At 52.6% G+C, this 18,601-nt stretch overlaps 1 protein-coding gene across 1 annotated transcript; it reads right to left on the reverse strand.

The window, feature by feature from the left end:
• Nucleotides 1-1,883: 1,883 nt before the first annotated feature.
• LOC119098100 (histone-arginine methyltransferase CARMER-like) lies at nucleotides 1,884-11,444 on the reverse strand. The gene is given in 14 exon segments (XM_037221028.1): nucleotides 1,884-1,897; nucleotides 2,093-2,170; nucleotides 2,893-2,979; nucleotides 3,607-3,794; nucleotides 4,449-4,671; nucleotides 5,151-5,323; nucleotides 5,814-5,890; nucleotides 5,892-5,905; nucleotides 6,737-6,914; nucleotides 7,764-7,874; nucleotides 8,359-8,463; nucleotides 9,315-9,418; nucleotides 9,847-9,969; nucleotides 11,162-11,444. Coding segments are annotated over 14 exon segments (1,608 nt in total). The 5' UTR covers nucleotides 11,295-11,444.
• Between the last annotated feature and the right edge of the window lie 7,157 nt (nucleotides 11,445-18,601).

Raw genomic sequence — 18,601 nt, forward strand, 5'->3', positions numbered from 1 at the left:
TCCCGCTGAAGCAGAATTGAGCACGAGACGGATTGGTGTGTGCGATGGGCGGATTGTGTGTGTAGCAAAAGCGTCGAACCACAGCTCTCTGCATTAAGCCCGTCAACCTAAATAAACAGCATCCGCTGTAACGATGCAGGGTAGCAGGTGTGAACCCAACCACTACGTGATATACCTGGAATCAGAAACCAAACGTTGTTGCCTTGTCGACCGAAGAGCAGCAAAATGCGGAACACGCCGCTTAGCTGCCAAAATGCGTAATGGAGGAAGGGGGAGGGGAGAAGCATCGGCAACACCATTGAGACAGCACCGAGGCAAATCAGTACTGAAATATAAGTGTTCGAAAAGGTGAAAGGTTGACACACGTTCATTTCGTCGTTTACCGCAATAAATTTAGACGCCTCTTGTGGTGGTGGTGTATTGATATCGCGCGTCATGGTGGGGTCTGTCACCAACACAGACGGCTCATGCGGTGGTGGTGTATCGATATCGCGCGTCATGGTGGGGTCTGTCACCAACACAGACGGCTCACGTGGTGGTGGTGTATCGATATCGCGCGTCATGGTGGGGTCTGTCACCAACACAGACGGCTCACGTGGTGGTGGTGTATCGATATCGCGCGTCATGGTGGGGTCTGTCACCAACACAGACGGCTCACGTGGTGGTGGTGTATCGATATCGCGCGTCATGGTGGGGTCTGTCACCAACACAGACGGCTCATGCGGCGGTGGTGTATCGATATCGCGCGTCATGGTGGGGTCTGTCACCAACACAGACGGCTCACGTGGTGGTGGTGTATCGATATCGCGCGTCATGGTGGGGTCTGTTACTAGCACGAATTGCTCGCGAGCTAGAGGTATAATCCCGGAGTTCTTCATGCCGCCGACAGATATCAGCACCACGGGTAGTTCAATCGCTGCTTTTACGAAGGTGAAGAACCACGTATCTAGGTAAAGCTGCAGGACTGTTCAGAAGAACAGCTTATTTTGCTTGTTGCAATTGACACATACTATATTAATGTTTGCATTCAAGGATTGCAATGGGAAGTAAAAGTCCACGGCAAACATGAACAGGCCGTCCCAAGCGAACCCGCTTGTGGAATCATTTTCGTGTCTGGCAAAGAGCGATAACGAGCTGGCATTAACCCCGTCGGTGCATGTATAGCTGGCGCCGTAAAGAGCGTAAATGAACGTGCCCGCAAACCACGGGCGCTGTCCCTAAAAACATTCTCAAAATTCACAGCAATGCGTCCATCTTGAACGCTTCACAAATGTGTGGCTTATGCTAACGTGTCGTAACACATCAACGCGGCACGTGAACACTTCAATTCCGTCGACACTGGCACTGTTGCAAGAAGCGGTGCGTCCGTAGTGCACTATTTAGCATGATGTTTGCTGTTGAACGATGCTGTTTTCGAGCGCGATGAGGCCCAGTCTGAGATGCCGTGGCTTCCAACACGGCCTAAAACGTTCCCAGTAACCGTACGAGCTATATCGCAGTGAATAGACGCATCCCTTCTAAAACCGAAATGCCGCAGATGTGCACCACCGACAAATACTACCGGAACACCACCGATACAACCGAAAACATCCGCTACTACCACATGGTGTATTGTCAATCTCAAGGGTGCTGCTGAACGCAATGCTGGACAAAATGCCAGACGCAACAGTCAGGCTTCACAAAAGCCGTTACCGCCCGTGACAGTGAGGATAGCTGAGGTGAGCTAACAATTCACAGCATAATTACGGCCCCGAACAAGAACGCCGGCGGTCAGCACAGTCCTCGCCCCCCTCGTCGCACGGCGTCAGCTCCACAGGAGCTCCGGCCGGCGCCTCCTCCTCCTCCCCCTCCCCCCTCCCACCAAAGGAGCAGGGGCCGACTCCTCAGGAGCCAGCCCCTGCGCGCCGGACACCGCCGGCAGCTAGCCCCCCTTCTGGTCAGAGCGCACCCGCCGGCGCCACGCGGTCGCCGACGGAGCGCGCGGCGCTGACTGGGTGGCGCCGCCGGCCGGCCGGCGCGCGCCGCTGAGCCGGCCGGACGGCGCCGGCGCGCGAGGCAGCCGGCGTCGGCGCCGGCCGCTTGGCCGCCTGGCCCGAGGGGGCGGCGCTCGCCACGCAGGCAGTCGGGATAGAGCCCGGGTGGATGGCGGCCCGGCTGGCCGGCGGCTCCGCTGCCGCGCAGGCGAGAGAGGGCGGGTCAGGTCACACTCTGCCGCCGCACGACGTGTCAGCCACCGCCGCGCCCGGCCCAGCAGCAAGAAATGGCTCTGGCTCCAGGCTTTTCGGCATTGTGAGACCAAACTTTGCTATGCTGGAAATGTGGATTTTCAAAAAAGCATCGACTTTACTGAGAAAATTAGACGCTTCGAAGAGCTGTCCACGGTTTTGAGGGAACGAGGTTAGGCAAAAATGTCAAATACGAACCAAGAGACATGGCATACATGTAGTGCTCCAAATATTTGCAGACACTGCCATTCAAAAGAAGTGTCGGGACCTGAACGGGAAGATCATGACCCGCCGCGAAGAACGCGCGCTGGTTTGTCCGCCAGTCAGAGGCACCAGAGGCGCGTGTTACGGGGCACGATACGAACGGCGAGGCTACGGCCCGGTCACGCGCCAGCCCAGGCCAGGTCAGTTCAGCGATATAGCAAATGGCGCACCGATCCCGCAAACAATACGTACCCCAGGTCGGAAGAAACGGCGCCGGCGTACAGGCACCAGTCACAGCGATTCACTGACACCTGTCGTACGGTTGTCACTCACTCTGGCAAAGCCCCGACCTGACCAGCGCACGCACACAGCTGCTGTGGCATCTCCTACCGAAACACGCGGCGCGCAGCGGGCGGGGCCGCGTGACGGGCGGCACCGGCCGGCCCGCTGGCTCGGAACTCACCAGCGCGCGCGGTGTGCAGCAGCATGGCCGGGTCCACCGCCACCTCCCCCAGACCGTTGACAGTCATGCCGTGCAGCAGACTGAGCGCTGTGGGCACGAACCGCAGGGTGTGGGTCAGGCAGGTCAGGCGGGCAGGTTAGGTCGGATCGGTCAGGCAGGTCAGGTCAGATAGAAAGTCATGTCGGGTCAGATCAAGTCAGTCAGGTAGTTCAGGTCCGGTCATACACGTCAGGTCGGTTGGGCAGGTCAGATGAGACAGACAGGTCAGGTCAGGTAGGCAGGTCAAGTCAGTCAGGCGCGGGTCGGGCACACAGGTGTGATAACACGGCGCTAGAGGTGTCTGGTCTGGCCGGCTGGCTGAGGTGCCGTGTACCGTTATCACGCGTATCATTCGACCAAGTGTATCATTACCACGGCCCATCTCACCACCAGTCCAACGGATAGCGTCGTGCAAGCAGTGCTGCCGTCATGAGGTCAACGGATTTGAACCCTGCCCCAGCGCACTTTTGCCGCTCAATGGTCCATGTCACAATGGCTTAGGATGCACGCCAGCCGTTTCGCGTCGAGTTTGTCATTATGACATCATGCGACACCAAATGCACCTCCAGCATCCTCCTCCTTCTTACGTAACCGGCTAATGACCACCAATCAATGTTTCCCGCGGCGCGGATCGAACCCGCGACCTTGCCGTCACCAGCCGGACGCGCGACTGACCGTGACGGGCGCCCCGGGCGTCCAGCTGGGCCCAGTGGTGCTCGCTGGGGCTGACGGCCAGGTGGCCCGGCGGCGGAGCCGGCGCCGCGCCCGTGTACCGGAAGCAGGGGTTCTTGAGGTCAAGCGTAACCGTGCTCGTCACGCCGGTGCCCTCCACCTCCAGCGAAATGGTGACGTCATAGCTCTGCCTGCGGGTCGTGGCGCCGTCAGAGGTGGCCTCGGAGGGCCGCCGTGACGGAGCCGGTGGGCGCTGACGTCGGGCGGTGGTGGGTGGGCAGAGTCTCAACTAGGCGGGGGTGGTCGCTGGCCCGTGTGACCTACTATATGTTGCAATGGGGTGTTTTGACCTACTTCTGGCTGGTCACCAATACCCGTGGCTCATCTCTAGTTGAGCACCATCTTCTGTGATCCCTCCGGTTCATCCCCAATTGCCGTGAGCCATCTCTGGTTGTCCGTGGCCTCCATCATCAACCTCTAGCTGGTCAGCATTACCCAGTGAATCCTGAGACACCTCTGACAGGTGCCAGCGGAGGGCACACAAGCAGCGAGAGGTTCCCGTAACCACAGTAACATTCAGAACATCAAGCCGCTACGCGCGGGGGCAGCACACGTCCATCGCTTTCCCCGAGGCCCCTGACGACTATCACTCCACGTGACCCACGTCCGGCTCCCTCATCGCAACCGAAACCGTCCCGGCCGCCGTCAACCCGCGCCGCTCCCCCGAACTCCCCAAAAGCGTCCTGCCCCGCCTCCAGCACACCGCCGGCACCCGAGACCCACCCGCGATCCCGCGACCCGTCCCTGACCTCCACATCGTGTTGCTCGCCGCCGCCGGCACCCACCTCTGGTTGGCCGTCATGAGGACGCGGCCGGTGAGCGTCTGGCCCTGCTTGGCCGGCAGCGGGTGCCGCAGCAGACAGCGCACCTGGTACCAGTGCGTCAGCGGCTCGGTCGGCGCCGTGCTCAGCCGCACGGCCGTCTGCGAGCCGCAGAACACCACGTCGAACCAGAACGCCAGGCCGTGCACCGTGCCGGTCTCGCGGATCCGGAACTCCACCGGGATATCTGCGGAGAGCACGCCAGAGGCGTCAGGGGGCGGCCGGGCCGCGCGCGCGGAGGCCACACAGGAGAGCCGAGCGGACGACGCGGCCCCGCCTGCGGAGCTGCGGGGAGCACGTGAGAGGCTTCACGGGGTGACGGGCTAGCGTCTCCCGAGAGCGCATGAGCAGCGCGAGCTTCCCCAAACCAGAGCAACAGCCGGATAACATCAATTCGCTTAGCCGAACGAGAGTCAGCACGCACCACCATGCACTTACGACCACTGTAGCGATTGGCTAACTGAGTAAATCATCGCGGTTGCCAGCGGCCAGCTACACATACACACACACACACACACACACACACACACACACCGCTAGCCTATAACCGAGGGAAGCTTCCGGCTCGCACCGCCTCGACAGTGAACGCGCGACGTACGCTCCGCCCCACATCCCAGACGGTGTGCGGCTCACAGCAGCACGCGCCAGCGATCCCGGCCGTCGTACCGATCTGGTGCAGCTGGCGCTCCTCGGCCTCGTGGAAGTCGAGCGGGTGGCGCACCGGCTCGGCCAGGCAGATCCGCTCATCGAACGTGTCCACGATCGGCTGCCGGAAGTACTCGTCGGCCGCCCGCTGCTGCAGTGACGTCACGTCCACGCCGTGGAAGCTGGCCTGGTGCCTGCGGGCCGGGGGGACAGCTGCAGGACAGACCAGACAGACGGCCGCGCAGCGGCGGCGGGCGGACCACACGCGACAGAGCCACTGCGGCTGAGGAACTCCTACGGGGTGGGGGTCCCAATCTGCGATCGCAGAGGAATCCTAAGCGCCGGTCGAGTGCAAATGGAGGTCCGTGTCGGCGCGGTTACAGCCGCATCCCCCCCCCCCCTACCACCACCAAAAACACAAGCCTGTCAGTCAGTAAGTCGGTCAGGCTACAGCTGTATGTCACGTAGCCACCACAGCCGTCAGTTGGTAAACTGTGACAGTCGTCTATCAGTGAACTGTAATACAGCCATTAGTCGGTGAACTGTAACAGCCGTCCGTCGATGAACTGTAACAGCCGTCCGTCGATAAACTGTAACAGCCGTCCGTCGATGAGCTGTAACAGCCCGTCAAGGAGCCCGACCACTGGCCGACGACGCGGAGACAGAATGGAGAGGGAGCCGCACCAGAAGTTAGCCTTGCTGCACTGCTCCATGTAGAGTGCCTGGTCACCGAACGGCGCCACGTGCAGCTCGGCCCGGCTTCGGAAACAGACGACCTGTAACGGGGGTGCTGGCTCAGCATCCCAGCCCATCAGCGGAAGCGGACATCATAGCTCATTGTCCCAGCCCATCAGCAGACTGGAACACAGCGGACACGTGGGACGGCGGACATCACAGCTCAGCGCCCCAACCCACCAGCAGACTAGAATACAGCAGGCACGTGAGACGGTGGCATCGCAGCTGTGTCCCAACCTATCAGCAGACTGGAACACAGCGGACATCACAGCTTAGTGTCCCAGCCCATCAACAGACTGGACCATAGCGGACACGTGAGACAGAGGACATCACAGCTCAGCGTCCCAACCCATCAGCGGACTGGAACATAGTGGACTATCTGGGAGTCAACTGGTGATCTGTTGACTCTCGAGTCAGCTGGTGATCTGTTGATTCTGATTGAGTCGGGTCTGTGCGTTAGCTAGTGATCTGCTGATATGAGTCTGAGTCAGATATGTGCGTCAGACGGTGGTCTGTTGACTCTGACTGAGTCAGACTTGTACGTCAGGCAGTCGTGCTTGCTCTCATTTCACAGTGATCGACAATATGTGGATTTTGTGCAAAAGCCTCCTCATACAAAACCACGAACTTCCGCAGGGCAAACATCTTCAGACCCATCAGGAAACCGCGATACGCATGAGACAGCTGACACACGACAGTGGACAAACGGGACAGTGCACACACAGATAACAATCACAGCTGTCAGTGTATGTACGTGGCAGCGGAAACGAAGCATGTAAATGCCCGTGAACGAATAACCAATAAATCCCCAGAACGGTTTACTTTCCTAGCGTCTTAAGCCGTCTGACGAGCCATGGGACCCGGCTACCTACCGCCAGGCTTGAGCCACTTCTTGGCGTGTAGGAAGGTCTCCAGCATGCGCTCGTTGTAGAGCATGTAGCCCATGGGCTCCGAGACGATCATGTCCACCTTCTCGGGTAGCTCGATCTCCTCGATCTTGCCTGCGATCACCTGGATGACTTGCTGCAAGTTGTTGGACTCAACCAGCATCTGAAAGCCGGCGATGCAGTGTTGGACAGTGTGTAGTGTTCAGGGTGAATCCAAAGCGGTTTAAGTTCACATTCTAGTCAAAATACTAACCAAACTGAGTATGATACCAACAATATATAGCATACAAAGGAAATACAAACATCAAGTGCAACTGAAAATAAAGGGCTTCATGAAAAAACATCATACGAAAATAAAACAAAATTGCGGCTACCATAGATATGATAGCAGAGACGAAACAAAACGCCAGTGTCAGGGCGCACAATGAACATATAATTCAGCAACATCCTGCATTTGCAGTAGAAGCTCGCCTCTCAGCGATTGTCCATGGGAAACCGGCATGAAAACCTATGGCACACCAACTTCTTTCTGAGTGCAATATAAACTCGCGACACACAAAAATAACTCATATTCATTCCACCCGTGAATGTGATAGCGTCGCCGTGATTGCGCGTCCGGCCCTGACCGCTGGACACCACGATTTCTTTTGGCGGCGAAGTCAGCGGGATGGGCGCGGAAGCCGCGCAGTCGGCCACGCCGGCCGGGACATAGCGCCGTTCTCCGCCACGGAGCACTAGCACCCATGGCAGGGCCAAACGTCATCTGAACGGCTTCACAACGTGCATTGGAAAGGAGTGGGCAAATGGTACATATTTTTTCCCAAAACGTACGTGCGTATTGCGAACTTAACGCCGCTGTCAAGACTTCGAGTGGTCCATAATCCTGATGGACTGGTGGGAGGGGGGGGGGGGGGAGGGGCACGGCAGACATCGTGACCATGCCTTCTTCCCCAATCAAAGAGACGCCAAACTTTACAGTCGCCATCGGCACAACGGCGCCGCCACCACCTACCGCCGCGTGCTCGGCCATCGAGCTGGCCTCTACAGCGTACACCTTCCTGGCGCCGGCCTGTGCCGCGAAGAATGAGAGTATACCGGAGCCGGCGCCCGCGTCCAGCACCACCTGGGAGAGGGGGAGGTACGGTTACAAGACACGGGGGACAGCGGTGAACACATCTCCGGCATCACCTGAGGCAGGCATGCCCAGCCCTTCATAAGTGCCTTCGTAACGATTGTGCATTGCTTGCAGAGATGGAGCCGTAATATATGGGCAGGTTGCCTTGAACTCGGGTTGCCTCGGTTACTGAGCTAGCGCACTCCGACAGATGCCAGGCAAACGCACTTGCAGAGGCATATAATCATGGCAGGGCAGTAAGCATATCGTGTGAGATGTTTAACTTAGACCAAACCGCTCCTGCCGAACCGCCGCATCATGCGCACAACTCCCACCCCTCGTTCTCCGCCGGCAGCTGCTCGACCTGAGCGACCCCAAAACACACAGAGTCAATCCTAGGCCCCAGCCACGCCTTCCCCAGGGCCATCGCACACAGGTCAGGTACAGGGGCTGGTCCTGAGTCGGCCAGCGTCACCTCGTGAGCGTGCTGTACCTTTCCGGTGAAGTCGGCGGTGTTGGCGAGGATGGCGCGCTGGTAGGTGCCCGTCCGGATGAAGTCCTGCATCATGTTCTGCTGCTGCGACAGGTAGCCGTAGAACTGCAGGCGAGGAGCGGGAGGCGGCAGCGCCCGGATCAGTCGGCGGTCCGCTGCGTGCGGGGCGGCAGGTCCAGCGGAGCGCAGGCGCCGCGCGGTCGGAGCGGCAGCGGCGTGACAGTTCAGCTCCTCCCACCCGGCCCAGGACCGGACAGAGCGGCAGCAGAGCAACGGTCCAGGCTCCCCCAGCCCGGCCCGCCCCGGCGGACAGAGCGGCAGCAGAGCAACGGTCCAGCTCCCCCAGCCCGGCCCGCCCCGGCGGACAGAGCGGCAGCAAAGCAACGGTCCAGCTCCCCCAGCCCGGCCCGCCCCGGCGGGCAGAGCGGCAGCAAAGCAACGGTCCAGCTCCCCCAGCCCGGCCCGCCCCGGCGGGCAGAGCGGTAGTAGAGCGACGGTTCAGCTCCTCCAGCCTGGCCCGCTCCGATGCCAAGGTGGCAGTGAGGCGACGGTTCATTTCCCAGCCCGGCCCGCTCCAATGGACAGAGCGGCAGCAGAGCGACAGTTCAGCTCCCCTAGCCCGGCCTGCCCTAGTGGCCAGAGCAGCAGCGTTGCCAGCGCACTGCTCACGGAACAGGTGAACAGGTGACGCGAACTGCTAACATCACCGGGCGACATCCGCAAACGGAGTCAAATGACACCTCTCGTGTGGCACTGCAAGGTCCCAACCGTCGGCACAACGCGGCTGGGCAGCGGCCACCCCCACAGTGGGAGATAACATCACGAGCAATCAAACATCCATTGGGCAGACTGGAACCTCCTGACAACGGCGCGTCCAGCCACCCCCACCAGAGATCGAACAGTGATCATATCCACAAACCATCAGGGGGAGCTGTGTGGCGAACGCAGCCACTAACCTGGAAATACTGAGAGGCTGATGCCTCCTCTGTGCGTTCTGAGAACACGGACGCTGCCTGGCCGGACTTGAAGTCCTGCATGAACTTGTGAAATCGCTGGCAGTCTGAAACCATCGTCGACTACGTCATCGTCGCACACGGAAAAATACGCTGGAAGGATCAGTCAGGTCACAATGAAGAACTGGACATTCTGTGCGCCCTGCAGAACTTAAATGCAGTGATACAGAAGCACAAAAAAGTGAGAAGGGTATAGCATTTAAATGCTGTTGAAATGTGAGAAAGACGAGATAAACACACTCAAATCACGACACATACACACAAAAATGAAATCCTAAGGTATGCACAACAAATAAACAAGACAGATCAATCTGGGGTTAATGTGCATTATTAGACTGTCTAAACAAAACAAAAGCAAAAAATGGAAACAAGGTTTACCATATGAAGTTAACAGTTCAACTCCCCACAGGCAGTGAGAAGAGCAGGGCGTCTCTCAACAAGTATGCTCATGTCATTCTGTGTCACCTATACAAACCTTGTGTGGTATGAAACACAACCATGAAGGCATCACTGGTGAAAGAGAAAATGTAGGAGGTCCTGCCAGCTTTGCAGCACTCTGTTGTCTTTGTGATAGGGAACTCCAGCTGGATCTTATGTCCTGAAATACAAAATATCTTTCACTGTCATTGGCAGGCACAACCAAGCCACTCACTTTTTATGGAAGTTTCACTTTTCCAATGCAAACTGCATCATGCATGACTGCTCTCAGGTGGTGGTGGGCTTTAAATGGAGCATTCCACATACATGTGGTGTTTTGAACTGAAATAACCATCTTGAGGACCTTTTGAAGATGTTCACAATTATGCCCTCCTTAAGACCTACACCCCTGAAGTTTCTGAGCTACACACCTGTGAAAATCATGAAATGTATATCAAGAAAAATAGGTCAAGGTCACCTTGGCATTTGCTGTCATAATAACCACATTTAAATCCTGCCATTCCATAAGCCATGCCACAATCAAGGCTAAAAGATTTAGCTGTCCAGACATTTATATCTAGCATTCATGAGCTTGATTCCCAGATATCATGGCCATGAACTTGCTTTCAATCAATGTAGGGCAAGGTACAATGACATAATGAAACCATGGCATACTGAGGAGCATATTTACTTAAACAGCAACAGAAACAGAACCAACAAGAACAGAAAGTTGTGTTCTCTAGAGTGGTCTTTTCCATTCAAAAATTATACCAACAGGTATAAGTGAGCATGTTTCATTTTACCTGATGATTTCTTCAATATCATCAAATGTGAAACATTTCCTCTATGACAAGCCATGAGGTAGGTCCTAGGTCCTAAATATTTAGGAGTTATTTAAGGCTACTCTTATAACAGTCCATTAAAATTACTGGTGGAGTCCAAAACATGATACTTGACAAAAAAGGGAGATGGTAATTTGCAGCCCATCAATTTCAAGGGCCTTACTCTTCAACCAACACTTACATTTAATTTTTGATTTTCTACAGTTATGACTCAATAACAAATTTGGTTTTAAGCAGACTTCTTGTAACCATGTGCAGTCTCAATCATGTGGAGCATACTTTTTACCATATGGATCATAAATTCATGTTAAGTGCATGGTAGCCAGTGTCACATCATGCTAAAATTCCTTAGCAAGATCAAAGAGAGAATTAAGCATGAACATGACATGGCAGCAACAAATCTTACCTCAATGTGACAACAAAATACTATGCCCAACTGTGGGTCGAATGCTTCCCACACATACTTTGAATGTGTTCTTGAGAACCTTTCCCTTCATCTTATTGTTCAGCATGACCCCTGGTTGCACTCACCTGCATAAAATTTAGCACTCATCCCAGCTGGATCATAGCTAAGGCATAATTGCACCTTCTCTTTTATGCGACAAGCCGTGCCACCATCTTCGAGAACATTCAAGATGCCCACATTGTCGTACACCATACCCATGATTCGCTCTTTATAAGAGGCTATAAAGCAGATTATGCAAATCTGTTGATTGTCTTACTGATGCGAAGAGACAAGTACATCTTGAACTCAGGACATTTAATTTTCACTCAATTTAATTTAAGTCCCTATGCATGGCACCCCTACGCATAACACGGCCAAACCGGGATATCATAGTAAAAACCAAGGCCGCGGAGAGATGGGTAGCGTAAAATTATTTCACGTCTTATGAACGCCATATTTGAAACAGTCAAGGCTACCAAACAATCAAAATTTATCCACATTCTTCATGCTATTCAGTTTCCCTTTACTAGTGGAAATTCACGGTCGCCCAAGCTGTGCGGAGTATGTGAGCTGTGCAACATGGAGATTTTAGCGTTAAAAGCATGGGCCTCACCACAACAGTTCCTCTTTCCTGGTGCAAAATCCCGGCCGCACATGATTCCTTGATCTGCTATTTCCCCACAGTGTTTATTGAAACGCATAGAGCAATGCCAGGCAAGGGTCATCACGTCATACAACAACACACACACTGCAAACATATTTACATTCTAGATATCCTAATTGTTATTATACATGCATAATGCAAGCAAGAAAGGAATGCACGGCATATAACGGATCAGCACAAATGTGCGGGTACGTAAGGTCAGCGTTCCCACAGGACTTTCGTTTCTTTAAGGTGCATTAATACCACGCAAGGTTATAAAACAAAAGAAGCGCCGGGGACCTCGAAAAATCGTCGAAGGATCGGTGATCACTCCGACGGGCTTACATTTTGCAGATGTGCAGGTGCCGAGCACCCGGCCGTCGGCGCGCCAGGTCGACACGGTCTCCCATCACCGTGTCCGTCTCAACGTCTCTCCGACAGCCAATTCTAACCGTAGTCCGTGCTCTGTTTGAACGTACTCATACTCCGGCGGGGTCGGTGTTTTTAAAAGGGCGCCCCCTTCTGATCGTTCTGGCGCCCACGTCCGGAACCAGCGCCCGCGCCAAACGTAACAAGCGAAAACCGTGCTCGCACATGGAAAAAGCAGCATGTGGCCCAAGACGGATAAATACGCCGTGCGCCACATCTAAAGCTAGCGTTTTCATTCCTGTCTCCGGGATTACGAAAAACACGCAGGCGTCGTAAGACTAACGGACTCGCACCCTAAAAAAACAGCATGAGGCCCACGGCGGATACATACGCCGCGCGCCACAGCAACTGTTCAAACTATCTCCTGCCGTCGTCAGGTATTATCGAGTCCTGAAAATGACGCTTGGCTTTTAGTCATGTCAGCGCCACAGCCCAAATTCTCCACTTGAAAATGTGTATTTTCGAACCAGGGTCATTTGAACGAGAATCCGGTGCTCTATCAATTGAACTAATCGAGGACAAGGGAAGGGCAAGCCCTTTCCGGTTTAATAAGTTGGTGCAACACTGGACTGTATTAGACGACCTTGGTTCGAGTCCCAGCAATGGCAAGGAGAGAACTCGGGTTGTGACGCATACATGGCTTGAAGACAAACATCATCCATTCTTGGTCAGTACTCCATAACACGTGACGTTGATAGGAGAGCTAACTGACGGAAACATTGTGTATTACTGATACACCAGACTTGTAAAATAGTCCAAATTAGGTCAAAAAGCGTCGTGATGAGAGAAAAAAGCTGCGCCGCATCCTGACCAGGCAGGGGCGGACTTAAGTTCCAAGTGTGCCTCTGACCACGCACATACAAAGAAACTCAGCCCAAGAACACTACATAAATCGCCAACTTGACCACAGAGGAACAGACAAGAATGTCACATGCTCCCAGGCCGCATAACCAGCACCAACCGTATCTTGAAGAACCGGACACTTGCCCTGCATCTGCCTCCATCCGCCCGCAGTCGCCGGGAGCCCAGTACTAGGAAGCTATGGGGGCTTGCTCACTGGTGTGCATACCGTTCAGTCCCCGCCGGGAGAGTAGACTCGTGCGTGGATATCATGGGTTAAGCCTCACCGTTTGAGGTGGGTCTGATGTTATCAGCATCGGCAGAATATGGAACACCGTAAAACGCCGAGCGCTGGTGCACTGGGGCTGGAAATACCCTTATATCCCCTAATACCCACCGTGGACGTCTGAAAAAGTTCAGGTAGTGTCATGTCGCCAGCTAGGGGCCCATCAACCTCCGAATTACTTTTTACCCGAAACGTTGATAAATCACAAAATTACGAAAGGACATGACACTCAAGGGTACAGTCAACGCCTCCAGAATGTCCACACACATGCAAAATAAACTCGTCCAGGTGATCACATCAGTGGCTGAGCCTCAATGAGTGAGCCCTCATAGCTTGCCAATACTGAACAAAAGAATGACACGCGCGGCGCGTTCAACCAGCCACTCCGAATGTCCGTGGAGTTGGTGATTTACCCAGTGACGTAATCAGCGACGAGTTCCAATTTCACTCAAAGCACGTCAGATGGTTTATTATGGCACAACATCGAAAGTAACGATTGTTCTTGCACTGTCGTGTCAATATCTTTTAAGATCATATCAAAGCTCAAATGACGGGTAGCTTCATATCACAAACAATTACCGGCCGATTTCAGTTTTTAAAGCATCAGAACCTTCACCGACAAGGGAACTACGTCCATCAAACATCATGTCCCTTAATATCACCCTTCGAGGCCAAAGTTATGCCTCAATGACGGGGAACTCCGCATCACTTAAAAATCCTTGACAGATTTCGGATTTTTTACTACCAGAGTGATCACAAGCGCATGAATTGGCGTCTGCCACATAGTCATGACCCCTCAAAGTCATCCTTCAATCTCAAACTCAGGCTCAAAGAACGGGGAACTCCATATCACCAACAAATCACCGGCCAATTTCAACTCTTCAAACTCCAGGGTATTCGCTACAGCAGGAACTAGCGTCTTCCTGCAAAAACAGATTTTCAGGATCCATTCTTCGCCTATACCAATAAGCCCTTCAAGGTTTGCATGAAAAACAAGCATTACTCGATTGCCACCAATCAGAGCATATGCGCATAATGGATCTCACAACTCAAATGAATATGCGACATGATGACATAGTTGGGGGATGCTAATTTTTTGGCAACCATAAGGACTTTTAACTCATAGGACTATACCAGATACAAATCGTGCACTGTGTTTCAGTTTGAAAAACAAGTCCAGATTCCATGCCTCCTATCTCTGTCAGACAGACATGCGACCCCTTACATCGCAGAAAATTCCGGTAATAAAGAGCCTGTAGCTGATCACTGCTATTGGTGGTGGCCATATGATCTGAATCATAGCTGTCTATGGTGCCACATTTTTCAGACAAACCCAAAGGGATAGAAACTAATTGCATTTAGTTTTACAGGTTGGAATAAAAAAGTTGCTTCCAAATTTGCTACGATCTAAACGATCCAAACTTGCGACAAAGTAGAATTAGTTCAGATTCATTAGGATTCTGAACTTCAGAAACTTCAGAACTTGGGAATACATTTCAGTCGATAAAAAATATGGAAGACAACTGAGAATGACACATGTTTAAGCCTGTACTATGGTGTACTCAAGTTGAGCTGCCAAGCCATTTAACTAGTTTGCTACCAATTCTAGTTCATTGCGTGAATTGAGCTTTTTGAGTGGATAAGACATTTAGAGGCAAACAAATCAACCTGAGACCAATTTGGAACTTGTGCTATGAGTTGGATGGTGCATGCCATAATACATCGCACATTCAACATAAATACAACCCCGGCCGGAATACTTCCTCGGGTACCTGTGTAGACGGGTGAAAGGCCTTACTACAGATCTTGTTCAAACTTGGACATTATAGGTGACCAACTGAAAGTTGCCAACGCATCAAGCAGATGCGGCGCCACCGGGGTGAGGGGCGGAGAGATGCGTCCCCTTTATCGCTTCATAGGGAGGGGGTCAGTCTCCGTATTCTATCCCATCCTATCGTTCGGCGATATCGCCCCTTTAATGGCCGAGCACATTCAATGTCTTCCGTGCATGGAGTTCAAAGCCGGACTACGAGGTGATAGGATCATTACGTGCGTGCAGGCTACGGATATAAAATATTTCTTAAAGGGAAAGCGAAAACTAATATGACATTGTCGTGCACGTGCTACCATGCGATATGCTTAATTTCACAAATGCGACTGTTATTTTCGCACGCTCTCCGTCAACGACCACCACGTGCTATCACCGCTTCTACCGCCGTGTTTTTTTTTTTGCAAAAGCTTTAGAACTCAAATAGATACAGTCCTGAAATTTGATGCATATTTCCTTTTCATTGTACGCCTTGAAACATTCTTTATATAGGTGCCTTGCATCACAGAGCCAGTATTGATATTTTCTTAACTCACTACCTACCATATTGCAGGGACCAGGGATGACAATTCATGCGACAATTTTTATGAGTTTTGCTTTTAAAAGCACGCTTTAGTCCAGCATCGGCAGATCTTTGAACAATCATCTTTTCAACAGCTTTGGTGTGGCGAACTTTCGATTTAAAACGGAGATAATATCTCAGCTGGGCTCGGCTGGGGGATGTCCCCGCGGTGCCCACCCTTCCTGCCATGGTGAGAGACGTACGGGACCATACAGCCCCACCGGCTGAGTGGGCCGTGAAGCCCCAATGAACGTTGACGGCGGGGAAACGGATGTCCTTCATCTTAATGTTCCCGGGACTTGGCAAAAAACAAAGCAAAAACAAACAAACAAACAAATGCCGGAGTGGAGCGATCTGAAATGCTAAGTAACTGTTATAGCAGAACCCGTTTTGTGCCGGGGGATATTTTGAATTTCGAAGCAAGCCATTGCGCTGCTCGAGACTAGCCTGAGGTGAGTCTAAAAACTGTAACTCACATAGCTCGTTTAGGTAAGGACAGATGTAATGGATAATGCAGAATTGTCCCGTTATGTGTTACTGTGTTGTATGTGTATTTACTAGGTTTTGTTTAATCTTTAAGCATCCTATGATCTTATCATGTGCCGCAGAATGGCTTTCAATAAGTATTCCAGCAGTGACTGGCCCGAGTGGCAAGAACCAACTTCAGAAAACCGCTCTTGAGTGTCTGGAGCCGTATTTCCTGCATCACTGCCCCAATCAGACACCTTTGTAATACGCTCTATGTTTTTTGTTTGTTCCTGAAACTGCTTTCTGTAGTTTAATATCATAACTGAAATAAAAGATGAGTTATTAGTTCAACATCTAAAGCTGATAAGCAATTTTCCTGAAGCCATTTCAAGTAATCTAGACTCTGTCAATGACCTGAACGAGAATGCTGTTTAAATAACTGCGGAAAATACTAATAAAAATATCCAAGGAAATCCTGGGACGTAGGCAAGGCTGGTGCAAAGATGAGCATAGCTCCCTGAGTAAGGAAATTTACACTAGACGCTGAGTAATTTCATAGGAATTATGTCCAAGTTCGCATGATTACACAGGAAGTTTGACATTTGACCCCGGTGAGGAAGATTTGGGCTACGCACGTGAGAAAGCGGTGCCAAAAATTTCGCGGGAATTCCGTCTTTTTGTTTTCAGGGTGCGCTGCAACTTTTTTTAAAGGGGCACGGATGTCCCCACCTGAGCAAAGATTTTCAACGCATACTACACATGCAGACATACAGCTTAAAGCGCGCTTTGCCCTGAGTCCGCTGCGTTGCAACATGTCACGCATGTAACGTGAAGAGACTCGATTTCATTGATCTTTCCTTCTTTTCAAGCCGGTATCATTCTTACTCCATGTCTCGTAGCAACCGCGAATGCAACTGTATGGAGACTCCCAAGGACAGCGCCTCTAGAGGATCAGGGGGAACCGCCCCTTCCCCTTTTGCAAGTGGGAAAATAGCCTCTAATGGCTATGTTTGCGTCTCTCTCGCTGTCTGTCCATTCTCCGCAATGTGAGGCACAACACACGGAAGCCCACCGCTGAAGTCGTCAAGCTAGCTTGTCTTCTCATAACCCTGCCCGCCAGTTCAGCCACAGATGAACGCAGTTTCGTCGTGCGACAGGGGGTGGAGATTTGCTTTGCTTCATGGTGACGCAGAGGAGCGTAAACACAGCAGCTGTGAGTAACGTGTCCGCATTCGTCTGGATCAAATGGATCGAGTTCATGCCAAAACCGCTCTCACCGGTGTAAACGCATCAAATCAAAGAATGTTGGGCTGCGCTTAGGACCGCGCGATAAACGGTGGTGGTGCGGACCCGGTAAGAATAAGTGAGTTCTGTGATCCTCCAGCAGCATGTTGTTAGGGTGCTTTATTAACACCGTGATAATTGATCAGATTTACTCCCTCTTGTTATTTTTCTATCAGTAAACCAAAACTTTTGGTTCACTGATGGGGGATCAGAGCGCCTGCCTTCAGAAAGCGCCCCCATCCGTGGCGGCGTGGGTTCGAGGCGCTTTAAACGCTCGCTCTTTATCTCCACGGGCATGGTCTACAGCCGTTGGCAGCGACCGCATCAAAGGCCGGGTGACGTTAGAAGGCGGGACCGACCGCGTCGAGCATGGCAGCACGCCAAACTTTCGCCACCCAATTCTGCTGTTGATCTGCAGTTGCGCGATGGGGTAGCAGGGATCAGGGACCAAACAATAAGCGCTGCCTAGCGTGAGTTCTGATCCGAGATATCCATCCACTCTACAGGTGGGGGATTACATTTTTGGAAATAAATGAATAAAAACACGATTTCTTATTTGCAACTTCCCTCGTTCCTTCAACTTTAGAGAGCTGCAGGATGTGGTAGCCCGCTCTTTGCCCCGTTTCAGGTGTTATGTCTTGAAATGCCTGCCAGCATTTACCGACTGGCATCGCATATAACGTAGTTGGAATGGCAAAGAAAAATAATCCCTTTTTACAGTAGTACTATTAGACACTAGACAGGGAACTTATATGGCACAAAATCTTAAATGCACGAGAAATGAGATGATCAGGAGCAAAACCGATGGTTTGTCGTCAGTTCTGTCAAAACCCAATGCAAATGTTACTCTGAAGCCATGAAAAAGTTATACACGATGTCACAAAACAGCGGTCACCCCTATTGCAGCGCTACATTGCTGGATGCCACACATAAACGGTTTGCAGGCAAAACCACGTCATGTGCCGCCCCCCACGCGCCTGAGGCTGTCTCTGGGGTGACGTGTTTGGTGACGAGGTGCCAGTCGCGGCTAAGCCAGTCATCTGTCATCGGTCGGGGACTGCCCCTGCGGTGACATTACGCCAGCGTCAGAGTTTTGCAGCGGCGGCGGAAGTCAAGCAACAGCGGGACCGGTGGTGCGTCTCATGGTATGTTTCATGCACCATGGCGTGTCATTTCAATGTCGAAA

The sequence above is a fragment of the Pollicipes pollicipes genome, unplaced genomic scaffold (assembly GCF_011947565.3).
Source record: "Pollicipes pollicipes isolate AB1234 unplaced genomic scaffold, Ppol_2.1 Scaffold_4740;HRSCAF=5597_pilon_pilon_pilon, whole genome shotgun sequence".
Taxonomy (NCBI): domain Eukaryota; kingdom Metazoa; phylum Arthropoda; class Thecostraca; order Pollicipedomorpha; family Pollicipedidae; genus Pollicipes; species Pollicipes pollicipes.